At 40.0% G+C, this 21,404-nt stretch overlaps 1 protein-coding gene across 1 annotated transcript; it reads left to right on the forward strand.

The window, feature by feature from the left end:
* The first annotated feature begins 1,417 nt into the window (after positions 1–1,417).
* On the forward strand, positions 1,418–14,906 carry LOC113125653 (A disintegrin and metalloproteinase with thrombospondin motifs 15). The gene is made up of 8 exons (XM_026299245.1): positions 1,418–2,635; positions 4,734–4,866; positions 6,378–6,545; positions 8,579–8,862; positions 8,977–9,154; positions 9,755–9,930; positions 10,863–11,038; positions 11,677–14,906. Exons 1-8 carry the CDS (start codon positions 1,670–1,672, stop codon positions 12,452–12,454), a joined length of 2,859 nt encoding a protein of 952 aa, XP_026155030.1. The 5' UTR covers positions 1,418–1,669; the 3' UTR covers positions 12,455–14,906.
* The last annotated feature ends 6,498 nt before the right edge of the window (positions 14,907–21,404 follow it).

The following is a 21,404-nucleotide window of genomic DNA, read 5'->3' on the forward strand; positions in this document are numbered from 1 at the left end:
AACTCGCGGATAATACGGATCCAATGAGAATAGGCCCACACCCCCCGTCTGAAACAGCTTGACAACCGCTCTCCTATTATTAACCCGGCGGGCTATATGGCAGCGGCAGGACATCTATAGGCTACTATGCATAGCTGGAAGTCCGCTACTCAAGTTATTTCGGAGCGGTGTGTGAGTGACAGGCCCCCACAGAGCCCAGAATCCCCGCGCCCCACCCCAAGGACGAGCTACTTTATTCCCGCACAATAGACCACCGCTAGACAGAGAAGGGCACAAATGCGTTGACTACTTGGAACTGACCACCACCGTCCACACTGACAGGGTGGAAAATATTATGGAAAGAATAGATTTAGCTCAGCGTGTAGTCCATATTAAAATATAGCAATCTTTATCTGGACGAACAAAAGAACGTTTTTGTAATATGTGAAGTGTATTTAACGAAACTATGGTTCAGTGAAAAATAGAGTGAGTCGTTCAAATAAACCAAAGACCTCACTGAATCCAGTTTTTAAATGACATGCAACAGCCTTCTGCAAAATTTGAACATTTGTATATTAATAACTGTTTTCCCAGCAGCCTGCAGGCTGACAATAGACGCATTTTATTCATGGTCTCACAGAGATCTTTACTAACAAAAACGTGATTACCCAGGGCTGTGAATCCAGTCTTGGCCAGAGTCTCTCTGTTATTTAATTTCAGTGTATCTGAGCTGTAATTTACCTAACCAGGCCACGCGCTAACACCGCTGTAAGCTGTACATTCTGCTGTACTACAAGACCTAACACATGTTCTGCCAGACACCATGTGCATAGCTTCGCTATGACTGTGCCAGAAGAATGCCAGTAAACAATAAAAATGAGCCCTGAGGCGAGATTCAATACACTAGCCGACAGATGGCGCCAGAGCACAACAGACTTGGGTCAAGTGTAACCGCGCGCTGATGCTTCAGTAAATGTCAGGCGCAAACAGGTGTCGCTCTTCGACCGGGTTTAAGTTTTTGCGTCTTATGTCTGTCTCCTGCTTGGGACATACTGAGACAAATATGTTCCTTTGTATTTTTATTCTTTTCCCGAATGTGAGTGTTTTCTTTATTAATGTAAAATTATTTCATCTGTTCTTGGAAACATATTCTCCACTAAATGGAAAGGGCTTGAGATTTTTGGAGAAATGCACAGAATGTGTTTAGGTTATTAAGTTAAAGTTTAAATCTTAATGTGCATTGGTTTGAAAGACGTCAACACGTCAAAAACCTCCTAGCAAACCAGTCAGTGTGTGTTGCATTTTGTCCTTGTGTCTGCCTGCTTTGCAGCCTTGAGTCTAGGCGGTGGGAGGGGGGTGATGCTCCAGCTGCTGTCACACATGCTGTACAGCAAAAATAATATTTGGAGAGTTACAAGTGGTTGCGGTTTGCAGAACAAACCAGTGACCAGTGAGCTCTCTCTTCCGCACCTACTCAGACTTCAGCTGAGAGCGACCATCGGTGTTTATGCACTACAGTGAAACCCAAAGGCTCAGAGAAGTTGGTAGCCACAGTTGTCACAGTGCAAGATGGGAAAGAAGCAGGGCAGCGGTGCACAAACGGTGCCCCCTTGCCATTGCGCATAACTTCATACTAGATGCAAACGCACCTCAGTGGACTCAGTGTGGAGTTCCCTGAGCAGGAGCAGAGATGGCTATACTTATCCGTTCTTTGATCATTTTTGCAAAACTCCTACTTTATTTGAAAATAACATGTTGCATGGAGGTGGATTTCTTCGTACCTGTCCGCGTGGACAACCAAGAGCACGAGAAGCAGCTGCACGGGCGCGCGGAACAGATGAATGAAAGACGGGTTATTTTTAGATTAAGTGCCTTCAAACAGGAATTTTACCTCCACCTGACGCTGGATTCTAGTTTCCTGGCACCGGGCAGCTTGCCGCCTGAGAGCGACTCATCAGCATCCAACGCCTCTGTAACCGCTGACCTTAGGGAGTGCTTCTATTCCGGTGATGTCAACACAGATCCGGACTCCTTCGCCGCGCTCAGCCTGTGCAAAGGTCTCCACGGGGGGTTCTTCTATAACGGCATGGAGTATTTCATCAGCCAGACTAGCGGTGAAGACGCAGGGGCCGCGTCTGAAAACTCCCTGGACAGGGTGCATGTGATCCGCCGCAAGAGACGCACTGTGCACTCAGGCGGCAACTTCACCAGCAGGTGTGGAGTTACACCTGACACCAGCTTCAACATTTCCCTGGAGAAATACAGGCATCTGAGCGCACTGGAGAATGATGACTTAACTGAAACTGTGTTGAAAACCCTAGGGAGGTCCAAAAGGTTTGCCTCCATTCCCAGGTTTGTCGAGGTGCTGGTTGTGGCAGATGAATCTATGGCCAAATTTCACGGGAATGACCTGAAGCATTACCTCCTGACCCTGATGTCTGTAGCAGCCAAGCTTTACAAGCACCCCAGCATTTTCAACTCCATAAACATAGTGGTAGTGGGCTTCATGGTGATAAATGAAGCTGACAAGGGACCCAAGGTTTCCAGTAATGCAGCCTTGACTCTGCGCAACTTCTGCTCCTGGCAGAAGAAACTGAATAAACACAGTGACAAGCACCATGAGTACTGGGACACTGCCATACTCTTCACTAAACAGGTAAGCAAGGAAGCAGTGAGCTCCATCAAACTCAGCTCTAATGAATCATATTGGTGCAAAGACTATTAGTTTATGTGCATGGACAGATAATGACAAAATGAGCCCTTGGGTGCAGACAGTTAAAGGGCCCCCTCACCTCCCCCACAGAGTCCCCCAAAATAAGAGAGATACAAAATTGCTACATTTTTAGCCATCTTGCCAAAGAGTCTTCGCCTCTCAGATACACAAAACCAAATTAATAATATAATTTATTGTTGTTTTAAACCATTTTGTGGTTGTTTTGCACCTTTTTCTTGTAGTTAAGTGTCTTTTAATGATTGTTTTAGATTCATTTGCATTTATTTTGTTTCTGTGTGGTAATTTATTGTTCCTTTGTGGTGATACTGTGATAATTCTGTGATAATTTTGCATCATTGTGGTCATTTGCCCTGTGTCTGGAAAGCTCATTCAGTCATGCATCTATGAACTAATGTGTTGGGAGGCCATGCACGTGCCCTTTATTTACTTCTGCAATTGCTGCTGTAATAAGTCACTTGGGGGACAAAAACAACCAAACTTTAAATGAAAGACCTCTGTCTTCTACAGAAAGCGAACTAGGTCTATGCCTACTTCATAATAATCTAGTAAGAATCTAAATTACTCCCTCATTCATTCAAGCTGATGTAAAGTGACACTAGCTAAAGCATTCAGCCTATAGTCACAGCTGCCAGATAATCCCATGTGGCCACCAGAGCTCTGACCACCAACTAGTAAATCCTTCTGCATAGTCACTAACTTCTCTTTGTCTCTCTCTCTCTCTCTCAGATGCCAGGTTGTTGTTTCTGCTTTTCATTATGTCCATGTTGGCTCTGGCTGGCCATATGATACACAACCGCTCTCCTTCACTGCAAAGCAAAAAATACAAAAACACTTCAAGGTTAAAAAGGGTGACAAATTATCCCAGTGCTGGGAAAGTCCTTTACTTACAATGAGGTCAATTATATATAGGAAAGTCTAGGTCCAGTGTCCTTGTAGGGCACAGTGAACACAGATGCAGTCTTGGAAAAAATCTTGTAATTGGTTATGGACAGCAAGTGTTGCGGAATACACATGGCTGGAAGACACTGTTTCTGGCATTGTCGGGCCTCTCTGTAACAGTGGGTTAACAAGGTCAGCCACTGTGTATTCAGGTTTACTTGGACACTGCACAAGCACAGGAGTGTCATTTTGATATAATATAATAACATAATCCCTGACCACAAAGTTCCAAACAGGAATAAGCCTTGGGTCAGAACACAGCAATGGTTATCCTAAGAAAAAACCAATGAGTCACAGCCATTATTCACATTATATTCACTTGTTCCAAAAGGAAAGGGCTTGTAACTATTCCTGTAATGTTGAGTGACAAGAATAAAAGTCTACAGCTGTGCTAGAGTCTCACGAGGCTGTACATGTACTTAGGCACAGGGGGGGTTTAATATAAATGCTATCATTAGCACGCTAACATGCTCACAATACTATAAACTTACCATGTTAACCATGTTGCTTTGGTGTGGTAAAATGTTGACTAATTATCAGTTTAATTAAGGCCAGTGGGAACTGACCAATTAAAATCATGACCTGATGATGGCACTAAATGAAAAGCTAAGGGCTGGCTGGTTTGTTGTTTTAGGGAAAACAGAGCCAGATACAGCCAAATTAGTAAAATGGTAGAACATCAAGGAGAAAAGAGGAGAAAGAGGAGATAGTAGATATAGTGGTTAACTTGTAAAGTCCTTAGTGAACTTAACATAGTTTTTCTTTACTATGTGTTGCAGGTAGGACTTATCTCATCCGCCCAATCTATCTTCTTACCTCTTTAACCAAACACCAACAACTCTGCGGTGGGCTATCCCTCTGACCCTTTGCTTCAATATATATTAAGAACAGAGCAGCAATAAGCAAAGCAGGGTCCCATGTGGTTTTTATTAGAGGGCTTCATGGTCTATTCATTCTGTAGCTCACGGCTCAGCCACACAAAACATGATTTGAACATGGCAAGTCCTATCTGATTCTCTCAACTTCCTAAAAGAAAAAAAGCGCCTGTTCAAATGTAACAATTAAGTCTCTGTGTCACCAGGATCTTTGTGGGGCCACCACCTGTGATACACTGGGAATGGCTGACGTTGGGACCATGTGTGACCCAAAGAGGAGCTGCTCTGTCATTGAAGACGATGGCTTGCCCTCTGCTTTTACAACTGCCCATGAACTTGGTAAGATGTTTGGTCTAATGTTGTAATGTGCAGTTGATTGGCAAGGACTGAACACTCACATTATGCATTTTAGATTTATGCTGATACACATTTGGACTGCAGCAAGTCTCAGTGTGAGAAATGCTTAAGGCACGAGCTGCGTATAACCTTAACTTCAAATATTAAAGGAGTCCTGCAGTTCGGATTAATAGACATATACGCACATAATCAGCGTACAAACTGCCAGTGGTTTAACTGCATGTACCTGACGTCTTTTTTGTAAATAAGTCCCTAATTACACAGGCTGAATCAAAACCAGCAGGTCTCTGGCTCTCAATGCCCAAGGTTGAGATCTTTGCATGTTTGATGTTACAGCTGCACAACATAACTTTGCACACTGGTCAATGCAAATTGCAAATGAAAGAGAACTAAAACAATTAGAACATCAGTCCTTAATTGAACTGAATAATTGACAGTCATGGGGAAATTGCACCAACAGACGTTCTGACTTCAGGAAATACAGTTTTTTGCTTTCTTTCTAAAAGGGCGATAAGAAGATTGGGAACACTCTTGTGTCAGTGCCTTCATTGTATTTCCTGATAAACAGTCTATGTCCTGGCTCCATCTTCTCCCTTTACCGGACAGTATTGTCAGTTCGCTCATTTTATTCTAGAAACAAAAGCCAAAAACTAAATTTCCAAGAATGCTGAACTATTATCTTTAATTCCAAAGATTCTTCTCTTCCTTCAAATCAGTGGACTGATTCGGAAGAAGACAGTTATTGATTGAGCTGTTTCATGGTAGATGAAAACAAAACTCCTGAATTCAGTATAGCTCTAATCAGAATTCAGATGGGTTCAGTGGGTCAGTAACATATACATTTTTTTGGAACATAGCAAACAATATATTATTCTTTATTCCTCTAGTATTTGTGATTTAAATACTACTTATCCTTCCTTGTTTACTTTTTGATGCTATTTAATGTATAGTATTAAGCTGCCTGTAGTTTTTCTCTCCACTCTAAGGATAATCCTGTTAACAATGCAAGTTATACTGTAGTTTCCTTCACATTCTTAATAATCAGGAGATCAGAAGGGTATAAAAATAGCAGGGCTCCTGCCAGATACACAAGTAACTCTAAGAGAGCCAGTACACTATCGTCATATATATTAAATAACAGTTTCCACCCAAAATGATCCTGGCTTATGCCTGAACATGCCGAAACCACAGTTTATGTTTTTGTTTTTTGGAAAGTACTTACATATCCATTTTAGGAATGGATATGATTTCCTTGGGAAATAAATTCCTGTCAAGGATCGTTTACAACATGGATTCATGCCACGCTGTACACTCCCATGCATAGCTGTATTCCTGTCCGCTATAACAAGAACTTTCAAAGTAATTGAAGTTGAGTTCTTTCTCTGGCACTTCACTGTATCTACCCTGTAACTCTTAAAAACTGCTTATTGTGTTTAGGTACTTGACTCTAACAAACTTTCTCACTGTTTCTCCACCCGACCCTCTCCCCTCAGGACATGTCTTCAACATGCCCCATGACAATGTGAAGGCATGTGAAGAGGTATTTGGGAAGCTAAAGGACAACCACATGATGTCTCCTACGCTGATTCAGATCGACAGGAGCCGGCCCTGGTCTGTGTGCAGTGCAGCCATCATTACAGAGTTCCTGGACAGAGGTCATGGTGAGTAAACACTGTCTGTATATGTCTCTAGACTCAGATGGTCCACTAATCCTGTCCAGGCTTCTCGCTCTCAGCTGGTAGCAATTTAATTGTACCCACCCTAGAAAACACACACCTTGGCTCTGTAAAACTGATGATTTCTGAATAACAAACATTTTTTATTCTTTCTCACTAATATGTATATTTGGATTAAATGAAACAGCATTTGAGTCTTGCTTGTATTCTCTGATGGACTCTAGCTATCAGAGAGGTCACTCATTCACACAGCATTCTCTCACAGCAGTGTCACTAGTAACATCCGATCCTTTTCATTCAGGTGTATGTCATAGAAACTAAACTTGTTTGAGACAAGCCAAGCCTGTGCAGAATCAATCATCAGTGGCCACACAATGCACAATGGTTAAATTCAACTTGCTCTCAGTGGAGGTCTTCAAGGGTACACTTGGTTCTGATGAATCAAATTCTACTCAGTCTACATGGGTCAGGCTGGGTTAGCTCCACTTCTCCTACAAGTCTCGGGTCTGTCCAGGGTCTAAATGGATCCAAATGGACGTGGGTGCTCCTGATGTGTTTTAAGGCAGAAAGGACAATGAGAACTATGAATTTTACAGTTTTCAAAGTAAACCATGGCTATGGGTAAATCTTTATCCAAAGGAATACACCAGGCACTGCCTATACAACTTCACAAGGCTAGACAGGCAAAAAATGCATTTAAAAAATTTGCATTTTGCCATGACAGGACAAATGACTCTCAGGCCAGGGGCACTGCTGATCAAACATCTGGGCTTATTTTATAGTATTTTTTTAATGTTTTCTCCAAATATCCAGCATCTGCAACAATACATGAGAGCCTGTTTTCTTAAAATGTAACTGCCAAATTTTAGATACCAGATTCTCACAAGCCTGAACAGACTGCAATGCATCAACAAGAAATAAAGAAACACTTCATGGCAGAATTAGACTTGAATCTGGAGTGTAGTAAACATTTCATACAGAAGAAACTGTACAGGTATATCCAAGGGAGGATTTTTTTTCTTTGAAATGTAATATTGATGATATACAGTATCCAGTAGCAACATTCAGTATAAGTGCTTAAATACACTGTGTCATTTTGTCAGTATCTCCTTTATGCGTTTTCCAGTGTATGTAAACTCTCATAAGTGATCGTAAGTGGATTCTGTGTAATAGATATAATTAAACACAGATTTATTACCTCCCCTCAACCTGCCCTCTCACTGGGCACAGCAAACAGGCATTTACTAAGTTTACCACTCCTAACCTAACACTGCTTTCATTTCTACGAGTCATTTGCTTAATCTAAACATCATGAGGTGCCTGCACTGTCTCATGCAGAGGTAGCTTTGCTTTTGTACAGAGTGAAGACCAGTTTGTTTGAACATATAAATATTGCTTGAATGAGAGGAAAGCATTTGGTTTTGTAGGTACAATAAATTTCCCCACAGTCCCTAACATTTATAAAAAGAAACACTGGTTTATGTAATATGAGAGGGATGATATGTTTGTCCCACTAGAAAAATGTTCATGTTATCATTTTAGCTCAGTGATTTTCATATTTACATGTTCTGCACAGAGTGTATCAGGGAATACTATTGACTCCAAAATTATGATTACGAATGATCTTACTAAGAAGAATGTAGAATTAGCCAGTGATGCACAAAGTATGTTGCTTTTGCTAAATGCTCACCAGGTAGTCACTAACCTAGTTTGCTAACAGGTCTTCTACAGTGGGTTTATTAAAGCCTTTGCACTGAAAACTGAACATACTTTACTAGACTCTTACTACAGTATACGTAAAAGAAGGTTGGTTGAAAGAGTATTGAGAAAATGTTTAACATTAAAGAAGGCTGATCAGTAGCAACTAAAAGCCACAAAAAACTCGGGTCATGGTGGCTTTGTATGAAAGGGTATTTGATATTCCACATTTTCAGTCATTAAGTCACTTCTATTTTAATCATATAAGGGAGTACAGATTCAGGGTGATTGATTGCAGTGCTGTTGGTTTGTTTCTGTAGGAGACTGCCTGCTGGACCAGCCTCAGAGGCAGCTGTCTCTCCCAGACAATTTGCCTGGCTCCAGCTACAGCCTGCACCGTCAGTGTGAGCTAGCCTTTGGGCCCGGTTCCAAGCCCTGCCCATACATGCAGCCCTGCTCCAAACTGTGGTGCACTGGGAAGGCCCGTGGACAGCTGGTGTGCCAAACTCGACACTTTCCCTGGGCAGACGGTACCAGCTGTGGCAACAGCAAGGTTTGCTACAGAGGGTCCTGCACTGATCGGAACAGCACCATGCACATTGCAGTGAGTGTTGAGAAACCAGCTGTTCATAATCATCTTTATGGGGATAAAAGGATGTACAGTACTTGACTCCTGTATATTCTTTTTTTTTTTTTTTTTTGACTTTTTTAACTTCAGGTAAATGGCCGGTGGGGGAAGTGGGGTGCATTTGGAGACTGTTCCCGAAGTTGTGGTGGAGGAGTTCAGCTGGCCAAGAGAGAATGTGACAACCCTGTTCCACAGAATGGTGGCAAATATTGCTATGGACTTCGCATCAGATATCGCTCTTGTAACCATAACCCTTGTCCTGAAACAGGTATGCTATTCTCTGTTTGAATACATTCAGACAGGAAAGCAATGGCTATAATTGACCTCTTCCCCATACAGAGAGCAATCATAGCTGATCAACTGTACCCTATCAACATCATATCACTGAACCCAGCATTGCTTAAGGCTAAGTGATAAAGAGATAAAGAGAAGAGATAATATCTTCACTGCTTTTTGGAAAACTTACAATCATAACCAAAAACCAAAATTTTCTAGAAATGGCAATGCTGGCACCCAGAATTGACTGATTTCAGAGCTTCCAGTTTTGAGGCAAGGTATACAATACTCTTTCTAAACATTAGTCATGTGATCACCAAGTATTTGTATCTCGCATTTTTGTTATATCTGCAGTTCAACTTTTTTGCCAGCAGGCTGTCCAGAGCCAATGTTTCAAAAAGTTTTTAAGCATTTTACAAACAGCAGCTCTGTTTTAAATTAACAGATGTACAAAAATGTAAAGACTGATTGGCATAGCAACACTAACCAAGGTTGGGTAGGGCTTAGTGAACAGTGAGATGCAAAACTGCAATGGTATCAATTGTGCTGGAGTAGTTGTCAATCTACTCTGTGGTTGTTTTTACATCTTCAGGTAAGAGTTTCCGTGAGGAGCAGTGTGAGGCGTTCAATGGCTTAAACCTGAACACGAACAGACTGGGTCCGTCTGTGGTTTGGGTTCCCAAATATTCTGGCATCTCTCCTAAGGACAAATGCAAGCTCATCTGCCGTGCTAATGGGACTGGTTACTTCTATGTTCTTGCTCCAAAAGTATGTATCTAACTTTCTGTTTTCACTTAACTTTTCTTTCTATCAAATGTACTATCAGATTGTTGGTTTCTACTGTTCATTAATCACTGACAAAGTTGAATTATAGCGCACATAAATTAAGTTCATTAGACCTGTCTATAGATATGATGTGTTAAAGTAGAGAAACACCAATGAGTTCTGAAAACTTCTGGGTAAATGACATATTGACTACTTTCACATTACCAGCAAAACATAATTACCCAACCTTCTGGCAGCTGATGTGAGCCTGATAATTACTGGCTGCAGCGTAAATGTGGTCATAGTTTGTAGACACAAAGTACATGAAGCAGCTCCGTCAGCTTTCATTATGCTGCAGTGAATATAACCTTTAAGAAATCGGGGAATTCAATACATATTCAGAGCTAAATGTCTATGAACTATCATACTTTCAAGTGAAAATTGATCTCCTTCTCATTCACCACCTCATCATGAGTCAAAACCTCACAGGAAGAGTAGCTGAAGCTTTTATTAGAAATAGTTGCTCAATGTTCAATAGGGTTTAGAGGTTTGGTGTATTTAATGTAAGTGTTTGCCCAGTGTGATCTGGCCCTTGTCTGCAATCAACTGCAGTAGATAAAGTAGCTGCTGTTGCTGCATAGATGGAGGGGTGAGAAAGGGAAACATGCAGGGTCAATATCACTTCGCAGCTGTGGTCTGTCAGCAACTATTAGCAGCAGTGCAAGCCAACATCTCGTTTACACTAAAGGACACAATACCCTCCGTCTTGTATTACTTTTGGCTTTCTGTGTATGTGGCTGTTGGGTTCAGGTTTGCCTATTTCAAATGTGAAGGCTGACTTGCTGCCTTTATTTCTTTGTTCCCTTCTGTTGTTACATATTACCCAGTGACATTAACCCAGCATGGTGTAATTTTTAAAACCTTAAACCCTACAGGTTGTGGATGGGACACCCTGCTCTCCCGACACTTCAGCTTTGTGTGTTCAGGGAAAATGCATCAAAGCAGGCTGTGATGGCAAGCTGGACTCGAACAAAAAGTTTGACAAGTGTGGTGTGTGTGGTGGGAACAACCAGGGCTGTAAGAAGGTCTCAGGATTGTTCACCAAACCTATGTGAGTAGTATCTTATCACATGACATACCACTATGTATAAGGTCAATTTAGAGGTCATCTACATTTTATTATTAGGTATATGTTACCACAGTAATGGCAACATTGAATAAGTAAATTTAAAATATATTTTCAAAATGATGGAGATTTTATTCTTTTCCATACTGAATACAGTATTCAAACATTCACAGTGTAGGTTGGAAAAAGTATGCAAAATGGCATTAGCAAATGCAACGGAACCAGATTGGAGGTATGGGTTAGAGCTGCCTTGACTTATAAAATACACCCAAACATTTTGAGCCTGCTATTCTAACAAAAAAAAAAAAAAATCCCCACCGATGTGTGTAGCAGCCTTTTTTTCAACCTGTTTCGTGTTAACTTGTCTCTCAACAGTATCAGAAATTTGTAGGAGAAAACACAATCAACCCCTGCCCAGTTCTTGCAGGCCCCGTGCAGTATTTTTGTAGCTGCTGTAGGCCCAACATATAGTTACATTTTTGGGAGATGCATGTCAAGTATTGTATAGCCTGTGCATATTAATTTTAGGTAGAAATGCTGTAAGTTACATCATAGTCACAAAATTTAAAATGAAATATTGGAACGCATCATTAATATTTTTCATCTCAACCATTCTTCTACAGTCACGGCTACAACTTCGTGGTGATGCTGCCAGTGGGAGCCGCCAACATTGACATCCGTCAGCGTGGCTACCGAGGATTGGTCAGCGATGAGAACTACTTAGCGGTGAAGAACCAGCATGGCACTTACCTCCTGAATGGCAACTATGTGGTGTCAGCTGCTGAACGGGACCTGCTGGTGAAAGGCAGCCTGCTGCGCTACAGCGGCACCTCCACATCTGTGGAGATTCTGCAAGCCACCAGACCCCTGCAGGAGCCTCTGACTGTAGAGGTACTCTCTGTGGGCAAGATGACTCCTCCCAGGGTGCGCTACTCTTACTACATCTCTAAGATGAGCAAGGAGGAGAAGAATTTGCGTAAAGACGAAAGAAGCCACAAAACGCAAAACAGCGTCTTAGCAGATAGCAACAAAGTGGAAGTTAAGAAGCAGGTTATGGGCAAGAAGCCAGCGAGTCACTGGGTGACAGGAGATTGGGATTCATGCACAGTGACTTGTGGTAACGGTCTGCAGAAGAGGCTGGTACAGTGCCAGAGCATGGAGGGGCATCCTGCAGTCGACTGTGACAGTGATGACAGGCCGGCAGCAGTGAGAACATGTGGGGATCCATGTCCCATCTGGGATGTAGGTGCCTGGTCTTACTGCTCCAAGTCCTGTGGAAGGGGCTTTAAAAGGAGGGCTGTGCGCTGCATGACTGAGAATGGTATGAGTCTACCCAGAGACCACTGCTCAGGGAGGAGGAAGCCTCAAGAACTGGACATCTGCATTATAAAACCATGTTAGAGCAGACCCGACAAAGCCCATGGACCTTAAACGAAATAAGCAATGACTGTATGGGTGTGCTGGGCAGAAATATTCTCAAATGTAGTCTGACTGTGTCTACATGGGCGTCTGCTCTACAGAAAAAAATTCCAATTGAAACAGAGAAGGTCCTCTGTTGTTTAAAACAACAGTTTACATAAAAGAAGAAAGAAAGCTGTCTTCTCATAAATTGTCAAACCATCTGTGGCATGTTTGACTCATGGTTAGTCTACCTCTAGTGGGACTGATTATACAATGCCTGCGCAAACTGTGCATAGGAAGTAACAGAGGAGGAAGTTACAGAGACAGTGATCACACACACCTGCACACAACCATAATTTCATAACAGTAATTACACACACAGAATGAGATTCCAAGGAAAGGACGGATGGAGGTTTGTGAGATTTAACTTCAAAGCTCACACTGTACTGTTATCAGAAGCAGATATCGCATCTGTGAATTAAAATTTTTCTCATCCAAGTTTGAAACACTTCTCATCCAAGTTTGAAAGTAGTACTGTATCTGCCACACTTGAAGACCTGCTGGGTCCGTGCAGTTTCTACACATTTGTTTGTTTCTTGATTGAGTTGGTTGTCGTTTGATGTAGAAAAATCTAATTTTACAAGCTTTATATCCTTCTAAATGTTTCAAAAGTCAACGTTATGTCCTGTGCAGTTGATACAATCTTTATCAAATTGATGAACGTCAAAGTATTTTTGAATATTTCATGTGACCAAAAACCTCAAAAATATTTTTTTTAAAAGAGGAAAATTAGTTTAGTCAGAGGTACAATGTTAGCATGATCTATACAGTGAATGTAGGCTGTTTGTATGGTGCATTTGTGTCTTTTCAGTGTAAAACAAAATGGTCAGTGGTATTTTTAATTAGTTAGTGGTTTTTAATCTATGCTGCCAAAGAATTTCCACAAGGCCTTAGTACTGGTAGAAGCACCTCTTTGCATGAACAAGACAGAAGCATGGCTTACTCCATGAGCCACCACTGTACATTACTTGCACCTTTAAAACGATCTTCGGACTGTTTAACACTCACCCCCTGGCAGCAGGCAACTCATTGATTACCAGAAAATGAATCAGCAGCAACACTGACAATCAATTCATTTGGTGACAGGACTCTTTGTTTTCTGGTTCAGCCATTTTTTTTCTTTTCAGCGTTAACATTGTACAGTAGTTTACAGCATTTCAACTGCCAAACCCACTGTGCTAGTAACATCATGTAAGAGTCAAATTGTGTTGCTCATTGAACAATGCAGAGCTATTGCTTTTGGTAATACAATATAGTATAATATAATACTAGAAAGTACTGCACAAAAGAAAAGATGTAAACTCACAATGGAAGAAATTGAACATTCACAAAATCTGAAATTAGCCATCTCAATAAAAGAAAGAACATTAGTTTAATAACCAGACTGTACTGTAAAAATGGATTTTAATGATAGAGTTTTAGCCAATCTGATGCTCAGTGCAAAGGTTGTTCCATAGGTCAAGGAATCAATACAACAAAAGTTTGATCATCCTTCAATTTTTAACCTTGACTCTGGTGTTATAAGTTTGTTTATACTCCTTCTCCAGACCATACAAGGCTTCATATGCACAGTACTTCAAAATGAATCCTAAATATACTGGCAATCAGTGGAATGAAGCCACAATAAGGGTAATATGAAAAACAACAACATTTTGCACTGGGTCATTATGTTTCATGAATTCAGGGGGTGAGTATTCTAATTCACTGTGTTGCTCTGTGTTAAATGCTTAATGGCTAGTGGCATTTCCACACCTTTCAAATATATCTGTATTTCTGCTGCATGGCTGCTTTAGCCCTTTATACCTTAGTATACGTCGTGTTTAAGTGTAAATTAGCCTTTTTTCGGGACCTACTATATGCCTCAACCATGAAAAGCAAATGGTTAGATTACTTGCCTTAGTCACAATCTTTATTGAACTGTAAAGTAGATCTTACATCATATACAAGCAGAAAGAAATTTAAAGGGAAATACACCCTAAATTACATTAAATGACCAAACAGCTTTTGGCATGATATTTGTTGTTTTGAAGGAACTGTTTTCTTTTTATTGGATAACTGTTACTGCATTTAATTTCCTAACTAGCTGGGTATATGTTTAGTAGAAAATGGATGGAAAACAGTTGGAACAATATTTGTTGGAAATCCCGTTTTAGTGTCAAACCTTAAGATTTGAAATGCAAGGGTATATGTCCAACTATTTTAAGAATATACTATATTCAGCAATAAAACATCGAAATAGTTTTGAAAAGACCCCACCTCAGTAGAGTAGAGTTTATATATAATTTCAACACACGGCGTAAAATATAATATCACAGAATCATGACAGAAAGCTCCTTGTATTTAAAGGTAGAGTTAAGTATAAATACAGTATCAACAAGTCCTTCAACCGAGACCTCATTTCACTCCAATGTCCAGTCTGTTTGGTTCAGATGGAACAATTATACCATCTAAAAGATGGTTTTTTGTTTTCATATCATGTATAGATGTTATTTTTACCTATTGTCTTTTGTATTGTATACTATGTATACATTCATCTAGCTGTATAAAATAAAGTATATATATGAGATTATAACCACTTGCTGAATCATCATTTATTATCTATCTGAAACTTCAGGTTTCTAGATCTTTTACATTAAAAAGTAATAAGGAACTATCCCTTTACAAGATATCGCTTGCTTCCTTTTGCTTCTGCAGTATGTTATATCAAATTGCTGCTGTAACCACAGTCTTTCATCACATGACATGAGACACTCTTGACACCTCAGCTCTTCTCCAACTGAAGCATGACTGCAGATGAGAACACTTTCATTCATCCACTTTGGCATTCTGCTGATTTAAGCTCCATTGTCCCAGTTGTACTGTAATAACATACCCCCAACTTGGCTAGCGCCTACCCAGTAGGCCTGATGAATTGTTAGTCACCCTCAACCCCAGGATTTGACCCATGTGAGGGTTCATTCATATACACTACACTCCAAAAGTTTGAATACACCTCTAAAGTTTTACAATGTAGGTTCAGTTTCATTCAAGTTTATTGCTGTACAATGCTATTTGGAATGCAACAAGATTATTTCTTAGGATAACAAGACAGAACAACATGGGTTTTAATGTTACAGTCATTAGATCTATGATTTCTGAAAATATCCACCTTTGGCTTTGATTACAGCTTTGCAAACTCTGACCAATCTGACTTCTTCACGTCTCTACTTTTGCAATAGTCCTGAGTTTGAAAAATCTGAAAATGCTTTCAACGCTTACAAAATTCAGCTGCTTGGCTTTTATCAAGTTAGAAGACATGAACATATTGCCTTTATTTTAAATTCATTACACTGGCGCCCTGTTTCATTTAGAGTGGATTTTAAAATTCTATTGCTTTTCTATTTCTTTTAAGGCATAAAATGGCATGGCCATTTAACCCCTTATTGGCTTCTAAATCAACTTAGATCATCTGACAAGGATTTATTAGTAGTTCCAGCTGCTTCCCTAAAAACTAAAGGGGATAAAGCTTTTGCTGGGGCCCCACAGCTCTGGAATATCCTGCCAAAAGCGATAAGGCAAGCTGAGTCTGTTACCTCATTGAAATCCTTCTTAAAACATATTTGTACAGGATAGCTTTCTCCAACTTTTTATGAAGTCATTTTTATGTGCTTTCCTAATGCCAATCTGCTTTTGCTCTTTCTTCTAACATGGCTTTTGTGTTTGACTGCCTTGTTTTAACTTGTTCTTTGTTGTATTTGTTAATTTGGAAATGACATTGTACTATTATTATTATTATTATTATTACTCAATCCCAACAAAATATTACCTATTGACATACTCAGCATAAACAAATATTAACACAGTATGAGTTTTCTTTATACTTGGAGCATCATACATGTCTGAAATATGTTACTACCTTTTGACACTTTTATTTATAATGACAGCTATGTCTGGCTACAGTAGGTTCACAGAGTCGTGACTCACACAAGCGGTTGTAAGTAATCATAACAGTGTGTGAAAAGAGTTAGTTGATGGAGAGGCAGGAGAAATTCTGTGTGGCACTGCAAATGTTTTACTTCAATGCATTAAACAAACATGAACAAAAACCTGCAGTGTCTGTTGTCACAGTTTGAGTCTTTAGTGGACATGGACTTGCTACTTCCTGCAGCATTCTGAATGGATCAGGGCTCTATTGAATTTGAGATCTGGCCCGATTTAGAAAATCACCTTGTGGAGTTCACCTTTAGGAGGTTTTCATCACAGTGGGCTGCTGCTACAGAGAGGTGTGAAGGAGCTCTTTTCAGGAAATCGCATTATCTACTTTGAACAGCAACACAGCAGTTATAACTGGTCTCTGCCAAGATCTGAGGGGATTTTGAGTTAACCCCCACCCCTTTCTCTAACCAGAGGCTGGTCCACCTATTCAGACCCTGCTCATATGGGATAATGAGCATGAAGGGTTAAGGTTTCCCAGTCCATGGGAAACGCTGAGGCTTTAAGTTGGCTTTTCTTTTCAAAAGACTGAATCACAGTCAGAATGACTAGTGTTGCATAATTAGGTGCATGTGGAGTTCTGTGAACAATTGGCCGTGAAGTTTATTTGCTAAGCCAAGACATCAGAATTTATAACAAGCATCGGAATCATTACTTGTTTATCAGAGTCGGGGCAAATACACATAAACTGAAATTAACTACCATTCATTGAAGTGCAAACAAGATACAGCAGTACATACTAACTTGAACTAGAATGCTACCAAGAACAAAAAGTAAAGAATAAAGCAAAACTAACATTTCACATTGGTATGTTGAGTATTTACACTATAGTTTTACATGTATGTGAGGTCAACTGTGGGGTCTCCTGGGAGCAGGGCTGGTTGGGTGGTCAAATATTGTGCCCTGATCGCTGCCCACATAACGGACTTGGACAGTTCTGTTGCTCAGGGAAGACTCAGTCGCTCAGTTTTTATATTCATTTTAATATGTGACTGAAATACTTTTTTACATTCATGCTCCTCAACCATATGCTTTATGTGGCATGGTTTGTGGGATTGTTGGAGAGTGTGTGAAATCCCCTACGTCTTCCCACATTAGAATATCAGGGATCATTTGACACTTTCTGTAAGTTTTTGAAACCAAAAACTCAACACACATACTTATTTCATACAGAAGTCCTTCTCTGGGCTGCATATACAGGACTGCACTGTTAACATAGAGAACATGCATACTTGAAAGTGAATTTACTTTTTTGTTTAGTTTACACTTTTTTCTTTCCAGAAACATTTATTTGTGTTTAAAAAAAAACATTCTTTGAGTTTAAGGTTAAATGGTCTTATGTAAGATCTCACAGCTAATGGTGGCTGGTATTTAGAGTCATTTTGTGTTAGAAGAGCCATGTGTTTCAGGACATGGAGTCTGACAGGCTGCCTGAAACAATGCTGGATGTTTGCTTGTGATTTATCCCTTTGTTTGTTACAACATTATATGATACAACAGGAAATGCAGCTGGGCTTTCAAAGTCAACATAAACAGTTTGAGCTCATTTCACTGGCGCCGGTGTCATCATATTTAATCTTGGCTCAGGTCAAACAGGAGTCCTTACTCTGGAGGAAGCGATGCTGTGGTTTGAATCAGTAAATCAAAGGATCAGGGGTGTGGATTTAATCTGCAAGAATGTATTGGTTGGTGTTGTGTCCCCTAACAAATCCTGTTGAAAAAGTGAAGGATTAAGAGTCTTCACCTAGAAATGACATACTCATACCACAGCCACATGTGTGACTTCAGTGTGTGGTTTTAATTATGTCTTGCTGCTGGATGCATTCAGGAGCGCAACAGAATGACTGGAATCTTTTTCCTTGCTGATCCTGTTAAACTTGGACTGTGTCGATTACCATGAAACCAGGAACATGACTTAGTGTACGTGACACAAAAATAAAGCTTTTGCTTTGTCGTTGAACTTTTACTTGAGGATATTTTCTGTAAAATATGGAGTTTATTTATCTAAACATTTACCTGTTTATGTATTTATTAATTGAAACATTTTTTTATTTCTTCTATAAACCAACTTTGTGCCTTCTCTCTCCTATAGTTTATGCTTTCTCTCTCTCTTTCTCTCTCTCTATGTCCTCTCTCTGTTCTCTCTCTCTCTCTGTACCTTCTGCAGGTGTCCCTGATTTATTGTTGCTGTTCTTTTCTCTCTCCTCTATCAACTCACCCAAACCAGTCGAGGCAGATGGCCACCAAAACTGAGCCTGCTGGAGGTTTCTTCCATTAAAGGAAGTTTTTCCTCTCCACAGTCACTTTCTCATCCACAGTCACTTGCTCCAAGTGCCTGCTCATAAGGGATTTGTGGTAAAGTGCCTTGAGATGATTGTACTGTGATTTGGTGCTATAGAAATAAAAACTGAACTGAAAGATTGGGGAAACAAATGCAAGAGGAATTTCTGGAAACCTATGCCAGTGAAAGCCCAGCAGATGATCTGGCAGAGGACAAAGGAAAACTGGTTTAAATAGTATGAACTAATGACCGTAGTGGAAACAGGTTAGGGGGACAGAGTCAAGTGACTCTGGAGCTGTTCAAGGGAAAAGTCTGCAAACTGAGGAATTGTGACAGGATAAGTATGACCAGCTAGCATTGTGCCTGCTAGCTGCCAGGAAAAAGGGACTGAGTAGAGGCCATTGCATCTTGTGCTAACTGACAGAGAGTCAGGAGGAAGTTTGAGGCTAACAGGTTTAGAAGTTGGATGCCAACTAATGGGCTGACCAACCAGGAAGCAGAAATATAGATAGCAGGACCGCCCATCAAATCCCCCCTTCTTCAAGATCCCTATAGTTTAATAGAGATAACATCCTGGTAGAAAGCTGAAGTGGCCACATTTATTTACAATATTTTGTTTTGTTTTGTAGCTTCACTAAGAAAATAAGCACTAATTCAAACTTGATCCTGTTTGGCTTCACCAGACCAGACAAGATCAATCCTAATGGAGCTTTGCTGTCATTTTATATAAGAAACTGTAACATACAGACCACACGTTCATCTTGTGGTATGAAACAATTAGTTTTAGTTTAGTTTGGTATTTACTGCATTTGCACAGGTTTTGTGATGTACTTTGCTTTGGCACCTCTGCTCCTATACAGCTGTGGTTTCACGTTAATATTTTTTTCCATTTAAAATGCAGAAACTTCTGCATCTTCAAAAAAGAATGAACGAGAAAGTAAAGTATTTTAGTTTTGCACCAAATAAAACTAAACTAAAACACAGGTGTTAGCCTATGTTACCTGACCCTAAATGGCAGCTCCCTTGTCTCACATGCATGCACACATTTCAAACATTTGAGTCTAGGACACAAAAAAGAACCAGTTCTGTTATCCTTTAAATCACAATTGTTTTAACATAAGAACATAAACACTGTACTATACAATTGTCTATATTTTTCAGTTTAACATATTCCTGTCCAGTCTGATCTGTCTGCATGATAACCTAATCCTTTTCCTCCTCTCTGCTGCACACAACAAAAAAAGCTGAGGACTAAATTGGGGGTTTTCCAGCGCCTAAGATTGAAGTTGCCATGGAGGTTTTGCAAAATAAGGACTGGGCTTAGTTAACTCCTCACCTAATGTTTCAACAGTTGTCCTGACTGTAATGAAAAGCAGCATGTTTAAAAATGACAGTGCCTCTATACAGTCCATTGCTCTTAGTTTTATAGTTTTCAAGACCGTTATAGCAGATTTACTGTTGTGTTTTTAGACTAAACTTTAATATCACAAGACATGTAGCTGCTACACAAACTGAGACAAAGTTACTGTGTATATTCGCAGATGCTACACTGAGTCCCAGTTGGTTAGAAAAGGTCAAGTTAATGAAAAAAATGGGAGCAGCAGGTTTGGGATCCAGTCTGCTGTGCTGCTGAAGACATTAGCAATGAGTGACTCCCCTGCCTGCAGAGACTGCACAGTTTAAACGCTTGCTTGCTCTTGCACAACAAAATTTTTTGTTTTTTTTGTTTTTTTGTCTGAAAAAGGTGAAACGAAGAGATGGCAGGAATCTGCTGAAGACGTCCTAAAGCATTGATCCCACACACCCTCTGCTCTGCTTTGGCTAACATACAAACAAAAGCATGGTCAAACTGTGAACTGGACTTAATGGAGAGAAAAGTGAGAGAAAGGGATAGAATCAGATCACCAAGAGATGTCCCACAGCAGTAAAAATGCTGGATTTAGTTATGTTGTGAAGGTGTAGGGGGTATAGGCAGCATGATTTTAATCTTAACTTGCTGTTGCTGTTGCTGCTTAAGTTTACACTAGAGTGGTTCACCTCTGCCCATGCTAAAGAGCCTCTCTGAGGGGAGGCAGCGGTTCAGGGGCCAGGCTCACAGCAAGTCAGTCAGGTGGAGCAGAACCAACCGGGAAGACATCTCCACACATATTCACACACAAGAACAAGGTAATGACATTTTTTTCAGATTCTTTCCATTCATAGATATGTAAGGTTTTCTGTTCTCATATATAGGAAGTGTCAATGATATGTAAAAGTATAAATGCATTTAAAATTTTACTTAAGAGTACTTAAAGTATAGTCAGCCATCGATACTTGAAGTACAAAAGTGGAAGTACTCAAAGGCACGTCTCACATTAACGTATATGATATTATTGGATTATATTTACTGATGTATTATTGTGTTCATCAATATAATACTGCAGCTGGCAAAGGTATATTCTTATACTTGGAGTTGCTCTATATGCTGCTGAAATACTCAAGTACAAAATACAGATACCTCAAAATTGTACAGTACTTTTCACCACAGAAACTAATATATATAATAAATATAATAATATAATATAATATAATTAACCTTTATAAATCTACTTTCATTGACTTCAGGTTTGTTAACTACTGTTCTTCTTTCAACCTATA

This window comes from Mastacembelus armatus, chromosome 13 (assembly GCF_900324485.2).
Source record: "Mastacembelus armatus chromosome 13, fMasArm1.2, whole genome shotgun sequence".
NCBI lineage: Eukaryota > Metazoa > Chordata > Actinopteri > Synbranchiformes > Mastacembelidae > Mastacembelus > Mastacembelus armatus.

Bases quoted from the DNA above. Each gene is read 5' to 3' on its own strand.
- LOC113125653 (XM_026299245.1), top strand. From the start codon at position 1,670: ATGGCTATACTTATCCGTTCTTTGATCATTTTTGCAAAACTCCTACTT. The intron at 6,546-8,578 runs GTGAGTAAACAC...TTGTTTCTGTAG, and splicing joins GTTCCTGGACAGAGGTCATG to GAGACTGCCTGCTGGACCAG. The intron at 11,039-11,676 runs GTGAGTAGTATC...ATTCTTCTACAG, and splicing joins GGATTGTTCACCAAACCTAT to TCACGGCTACAACTTCGTGG.